The following is a 7,056-nucleotide window of genomic DNA, read 5'->3' as shown; positions in this document are numbered from 1 at the left end:
CGGAGCTTGCAGTGAGCTGAGATCGGCCACTGCCTCTGGCCAGTGACAAGCTGAGACTCCGTCTCATAATGGAAACTAATGCTGGTGATGACAGGTGAGTGTCCTCTCCTCCAAGCAGAGTTGGGTCCCCTTGGGGTCTTTGGTGCCAGAGATGACCTCCTGATGGGGACAAAGACCCCAGCTTATATGGCCTCTCCAAGCAAAAGCCCAGAGATAGGAGCACCCAGTTTATCATCTTTTACCTGACATCTGCAGGAGACTGAGGCACGGCCAGGGGTGGGGGCAGTAAGGGAGACAGTGCTTGAACCCAGGTCAGGCTTGAGTCCTGCTCGAACCTCCTGTGGCCCTAATAGGGGCTGTCTGATCTCAGCCTGGCCTCTGCAGAAACGGGTTCAGGGCTGCCTGCTCAGCCTTTCTCTGCCGGGAGAAGCACAGATCCACTGAATCTTCCATTGTCCCTTGAAGCTTGAGTGCAGGTGGATGGGGCTGAAGAAGGGAGACTCGGACACGGAGTAACTGCCTGTGATGCCTGTGGGGGGCAGGGAGGGCAAAACACAAGAACATTTGTCAGACCTCTGCTCGGGAGACAGAGTCGCTAGCCAGCAGCTAAGGAGACAGGTGTATGGACAGACAGAGCAGATGACTAGCTGGGAAACTGACAGATTGACCAAAGTAGCCAGTCAGGAGAAATTGGATGCACAGATGTGCGGACATGCAAGGTGAAAAACATTAAAAGTGACACAAGGAATATTTCATATTGACAAAAAGGTGCCATTGTCCAAGAGGATAAACATATATGAACAGGCCAGGTGTGGTGGCTCACGTTTGTAATCCCAGCACTTTGGGAGGCCAAGGCAAGGTGGATTGTCTGAGGTCAGGAGTTCGAGACCAGACTGGCCAACACGGTGAAACCCCGTCTCTACTAAAAATACAAAATCTAGCCAGGCATGGTGGCGCATGCCTGTTATCAGCTACTAGGGAGGCTGAGGCAGGAGAATCACTTGAACCCAGGAGGCGGAGGTTGCAGTTAGCTGAGATCATGCTGCACTCCAGCCTGGAAGGCGAGTAGAGACTCCATCCGAAAAACAAAAGGCTCTAAAAGCAAACCACAAAACATACATGAACATTTATGCACCTAACAACAAGGCATCCAAATCCATAAAGCAAAAGCCCTAAGGTAAAGTTGACACTTCTCTCCAAAATCTACATTTTTTTTTTTTTTTTTTTGAGGCGGAATCACCGGCTCCTGCAGCCCAGGCTGGAGTAGTGGAGTGCGATCTCAGCTCACTGCAACCTCCATGCCTCCCTGGAGTTCCACGCCATTCTCCTGCCTCAGCCTCGGTAGCTGGGACTACGAGCCAGCCAGCTTGCCCGGCTAGTTTTTTGTATTTTTAGTAGAGACAGGGGTTTCACCCGTGTTAGCCAGGATGAGGTCTCGATCTCCTGACCTCGCGATCCATGCGTCACAAGCCTCCCCAAAGTGCTGGGATTACAGGCTTGAGCCACCGCGCCCTTAAAATCACCATTTTTTAATAGACAGACAGACAAACCAGCAGACCGAGGGGATGAACAGTTAGGAGGCGTTGTCTCCCCAACTAGCCAGCACAACCCAGCCTCAAGCTCCACCTCCCACCTCCCTGCTCAGCCTCTGCCGCCCTGATCCAAGCAGCCAGTCCCTGGAGCCCCTTCTCACCAGATGCCTGGGAGGAGCTCCTGGAGTCCTGGTCACAGTTCTCATCTGGCGTTGGGGAGAACACCTCTGGGAAGAGAGCATTCCTCCGCTCCTCTGCCACCTCTCGCTCGCGGCGCAGGACACTCTCCCTCTCCCTTTCCAGCAGGTCAGATGACTGGGACTTCTGCAGCCTCAAGGCCGGGGCCCCGGCCACCTCTCGGCCCCAGCCACGGGGAACTTGGGCCTGCTGGGGTTCGTCTGGGGCCCTGAACCGCAGAGGACGCAGGCGGAAGTACTCCCACCTCACGACACCCCTGTTGGCTTGCAGGGATCCCCGAGGAGGCTTCGATGGCTCCTGCTTTGTGCTCAGGGGTTTTCCGGAGGATTCTGAGAGGTGCCTCGGGGACATCGTGGCCTTTGGTGGCCTGGCACTTGGCCTCACGGTGAGCTGCTGGGCTTGCCGAATGCTCCGAAGGCCGATAATTCTAGCTGGGGGGTCCCGGGGGCTCAGGTAGGGCTGGTAGGCATCAGGTGGGATACGGTTTACCTTCCTCACTTCTGGACCTGGGTCAGCCGCACGGGCATCTGGGGCCGGACTGAGGATGGAGTCGAGCTGAGGGCTCTCCGGAGTCCGGGCTGGGGATCCTCCGAGACCCAGTCGGGTGTGGACGCCCGGCCCACCTGCAGGCCCTCCGCGGTGGGCCGCTACTCGCTATGTCTCCTGTACCATGTCCCGCTGCACGTAGAGGGACGGGCGCCCTCTCTCCCGCCGTGGGGTTGTGATCAGGCTCACCTTGGTCAGCAGTGGCCTGGCTGGGATTTCCACCAGCTCCTGGTGGTCGGTTCCCCGCCGAAGCCCCCTCTGCTCTCGCAGGTCTGCCTCACGCTCCTGAGCCAGTCGGATCTCCTTTCGATGAAGTCTCCCCTTGGGGTCTCGGGGACTCCACTGGGGCCAGGGAGCCAGGGTCATCCACAACTTGGACACTGGCCCAGGTGGGCACGGCACGCACCTTGTTCTCTTCCCTGACGGCCCCCTTCACCTGGGGCTTGATGGGGACTACATGCCCGTTGGCCAGGTGGGGCTTGTCGAAGGCCTTGGGGGCCTGGCTGACCCCTGGGGATCTCCCTGTGGGGGCCCCCCTGGCCGGGGAGCTATGAGGGACCTCCTTGTTCGCCTGCTCCAGACTTAGGAACTGCTGTCTCGCTGCCAGGAAGTCAATCTGCTCCCTGTCAACTGCGTTCTCCTCCAGGGGCGTGGACCGAGGTGGGCCGGGGGTCCTGGGGTCTCTGTGGTCAGGGGCGCCCTGGAGCTTGGCCACGGTGCCACTCTTCCTGACTGCCTGGCCCTGGATGACGGCCCAGCGCTCCCGCTCCAGGTCGCGTGGCCTCCTGGGGACGGTGTCCCCAGCATCCAGGTGGTACATCTTCATCTCCTCGTCCTCCTCGTCCTCCGGTGAGGTCCGTGTTAGCGTCCTGAGTGGGCATCCCACAAACAGTGGAGTCCCCGTGGGGACGGCTGGCCAGGGTGACATGCTGGCTGTAGGACACCCCAGCCTCCCCGTAGCCCTGCTGGGCCTTGTGGTCAGTGGACCATGTCTGCGACTCATCCTGGCCCCAGCTGCTGGCCTCGGGGCCTGTGCACACCAGATGGTATGTGTAGCTGGTGTCTCCATCCAGCACCAGGCCGGTGGCACGGTGTGTCTGCGGGATGCCCAGGATGGGGTATCTGGTCACACGGTCCATCTTCTCCAGGGAGTCTTGGCCTCTACCTTCCTCCCGTGGGCTGGAGACCTCTGGGCTCACTGAGGGAGGAGAAGGAAATGATGGCCATCAAGTCAGAGCACCTGGGGAGAGGAACAGTTTCCAGTCCCCCAAAGGGCAAAGTGTCCATCAAATGGCCTTTGTGATTGGTTCAGGGGTGGGTGACACAGTCCAGCCAGTCGCAGCCGTCCATTCTCTAACCTCTGTGATTTGCTCAGGGATGGGGAAGTAACCCAGCCTGGCCAATCAGAGCATCCCACCTTCTGGCCTCTGTGATTGGTTTAAAGATGGATAAATGACTCCTCCTGACCAATCAGAGCAGCCCACCCTCTGGCCTCTGTGATTGGTTCCAAGATGGGTAAGTCACCTGGTCCAGCCAGTGAGCGCATTTCACCCTCTGGCCTCTGTAATTGGTTCAGAGATGAGCATGTGACCCAGTCTAGCCAATGACATGAGACCCTGGGACTTTACACTTAATGTGGAAGATGGGACCGTCTTCCCGCTGGTCTTGTTAGGCTGATGGGATGAGACCGTGAATTGCTGGGGGCAGAAGTGCCCCCCATGAGTCTGCTTTTGGCAGGAGCAAGCCCAACAGGCTCTAAAGCATCCTGAAAACTTTTAAGCTCCCTGATTCCGACCGTACCTGAATCTCTGAACGCCCTGTTACTACCCCAACAACTCGCATTATATGTATCTAACATTTGCAGCCCAATAAAATCAGGGTGCCCTGCCCACCTTATCTCCCAGACACACACCCCTGCCATGTGGAGTCCAGCTCAGCCTTGAGTTTTTTGTTTTTTTTTTTTTTTTGAGAAGGAGTCTCCCTCTGTCACCCAGGCTGGAGTGCAGTGGTGCCATCCCGGCTCACTGCAACCTCCACCTTCTGGGTTCAAGTGATTCTCCTGCCTCAGCCTCCCAAGTAGCTGGGACTAAAGGCACCCGCCACCACACCCAGCTAATTTTTTTGTATTTTTAGTAGAGATGGGGTTTCACCATGTTGACCAGGCTGGTCTTGAACTCCTGACCTTGTGATCCGCCTGCCTCGGCCTCCTAAAGTATTGGGATTACAGGCATGAGCCATCGCGCCCAGCCTTTTAAAATTTTTATTTATTATTTTATTTAGAGACCGAGTTTCGCTCTTGTTGCCAGGCTGGAGTGCAGTGGCGTGATCTCGGCTCACTGCAAGCTCCACCTCCCTAGTTCAAGTGAGTCTCCTTCACCTCCAACCTCCTAGTACTTAGGGATTACAGGCGTCCGCCACCACGCTTGGTTAATTTTTTTTTTTTTTTGGGATTTTTAGTAGAGATGGGGTTTGGTCATGCTAGCCAGGCTGGTCTCGAACACCCGACCTCAGGTGATCCGCCCACCTGAGCCTCCCAAAGTGCTGGGGTTACAGATGTGAGCCACCACACCCGGCCGTTTTTTATTTTTTGAGACTGAGTTTCGCTCTTGTTGCCCAGGCTGGAGTGCAGTGGCGCGATCTCGGCTCACTGCAACCTCCACCTCCTGGGTTCAAGCAATGCTCCTGCCTCAGCCTCCCAAGTAGCTGGGATTACAGGCATGTGCCACCACACCCAGATAATTTTGTATTTTTAGTAGAGACAGGGTTTCTCCATGTTGGTCAGGCTGGCCTCAAACTCCCGACCTCAGGTGATCCGCCCACCTCAGCCTCCCAAAATGCTGGGATTACAGGCGTGAGCCACTGTGCCGGACTGATTTTTATTTTTATTTATTTATTTTTGAGGTGATGTCTCGCTCTGTCACCCAGGTTGGAGTGCAGTGGCACGATTTCAACTCACTGCAACCTTTGCCTCCCAGTTCAACTGATTCTCCTACCTCAGCCTCCCAAGGAGCTGGGATTACAGGTGCCTGCCACCACGCCCAGCTAATTTTTGTATTTTGAGTAGAGATGAGGTCTCACCATGTTGACCAGGCTGGTCTTGAACTGCTGACCTCAGGTGATCCACCCTCCTTGGCCTCCCAAAGTGCTGGGATTACAGGTGTGAACTACAGTGCCTGGCCTGATTTTTATTTATTTTATTTATTTATTTATTTATTATTTTTAAAGACAGGGTCTCCCTCTGTTGCACAGGCTGGAGTGCAGTGGCACAATGTTGGCTCACTGCAACCTCTGCTTCCCAGGTTCAAGCAATTCTCGTGCCTCAGCCTCCTGAGTAGCTGGGATTACAGGTGCCCGCCTCCACGCCCGGCTAATTTTTTGTATTTTTAGTAGAGACAGGGGTTCACCATGTTGGCCAGGCTGGTCTCGAACTCCTGACCTCAGGTGATCTGCCCGCCTCAGCCTCCCAAAGTGCTGGGATGACAGGCGTGAGCCACCGCGCCCGGCCTCAGCCTTAATCTTTGAAGCCTCCCTGGGCTGTGCCATGTTTATCTGCATCTCCTGTGCACAGACCCTTTCCACCCTGAGCTCACTCTGAGACTCCTGGTGCGGGATTTTTCCATCTGACAATGATAGATGGTCCCTTGCTGAGGGATGTCAAATGGAGAAACTGAGGTCCAGAGAGGAGAAGGACTGACAGCAACTCCAGTTTCCCGGCTCCCACATCCTGGTTCTCCACCCTGCCCTGCCCAGCTGGACACCTTGTCCCATCTGAGACACCACCCCCGCCTGGGTATTATCGCCATAAAGCCAGGATGGGCAAAGGAACGCCGTGGACCTTGTCCTGCTGGGCCCAGGTGCGGCTGTGGAGCCTGCGGGTGACACCCTGACCCACTGCCCTTGGGCTCTCGGCCCTCTCCCAAGGGTCCAGGTTGCTGCGGGGCTCAGTTCCACGAGCCTTCCCGAAGGTCACACACTGCTCGCACGCTTCTGTGGCTCCTGGCATCTGCAGGGCACAGTTCTCACACTGTGCTCCTGGCCTTAGCACAAAACCCCAAATTCTATGGGCACCTCTACCCGAAACCAGACCCTCCTCTTGTACCCCAAACCAGGCCCTCTTCCTCCACCCCAAACCTCGCCCTCCTCCTCCACCTGCAGCTCTCTCTGCCTCCAGGCCCCCTGTTTCTGCTTCTCCACAGCTTCCTCTGCTGAAGCCCATGGACACCTCCTCCAGGAAGTAACCCAGATTGCCCCTCCCTCAGAGCCATCATCTGAGCACCTCCTTCATGTCAGGCCTTGAACTGAGCACCCATCTTAGGCATCGTCTTTTTTTGAGACGGAGTCTCACTCACTTTGCTGACCAGGCTGGAGTGCAGTGATGTGATCTCAGCTCACTGCAACCTCCACCTCCCAGGTTCAAGCAATTCTCCTGCCGCAGCCTCCTGAGTAGCTGGGACTACAGGCACCCGCCACCGCACCTGGCTAATTTTTGTATTTTTAGTAGATACGGGTTTCACCATATTGGCCAGGTTGGTCTCGAACTCCTGACCTCAGGTGATCTGCCTGCCTCAGCCTCCCAAAGTGCAGGGACTACAGGCGTGAGCCACCACGCCCAGCAGGCATCATCTTTTATAGGTGAGGAAAGGAAGGCTCACCTGAGGACACAGGGACCTCAAAAGCTTGAGCTTCTCCTGACTTAAAAAAAGCGCTGTTGGCCAGGCACAGCAGCTCACACCTGTAAACCCAGCACTTTGGGAGGCCGAGGTGGGTGGATCACCTGAGG

General features: G+C 56.2%; 1 protein-coding gene across 1 annotated transcript; it reads right to left on the bottom strand.

The window, feature by feature from the left end:
• Positions 1-392: 392 nt before the first annotated feature.
• MISP (mitotic spindle positioning) lies at positions 393-3,989 on the bottom strand. The gene is given in 9 exon segments (XM_031662722.1): positions 393-529; positions 1,694-2,119; positions 2,122-2,176; positions 2,178-2,284; positions 2,287-2,366; positions 2,368-2,586; positions 2,588-3,140; positions 3,143-3,202; positions 3,205-3,989. Coding segments are annotated over 9 exon segments (1,848 nt in total). The 5' UTR covers positions 3,416-3,989.
• Positions 3,990-7,056: the final 3,067 nt, after the last annotated feature.

This window comes from Papio anubis, unplaced genomic scaffold, assembly GCF_008728515.1.
Source record: "Papio anubis isolate 15944 unplaced genomic scaffold, Panubis1.0 scaffold911, whole genome shotgun sequence".
NCBI classification, from domain to species: domain Eukaryota; kingdom Metazoa; phylum Chordata; class Mammalia; order Primates; family Cercopithecidae; genus Papio; species Papio anubis.
This window is presented reverse-complemented; position numbering and strand designations above follow the sequence as displayed.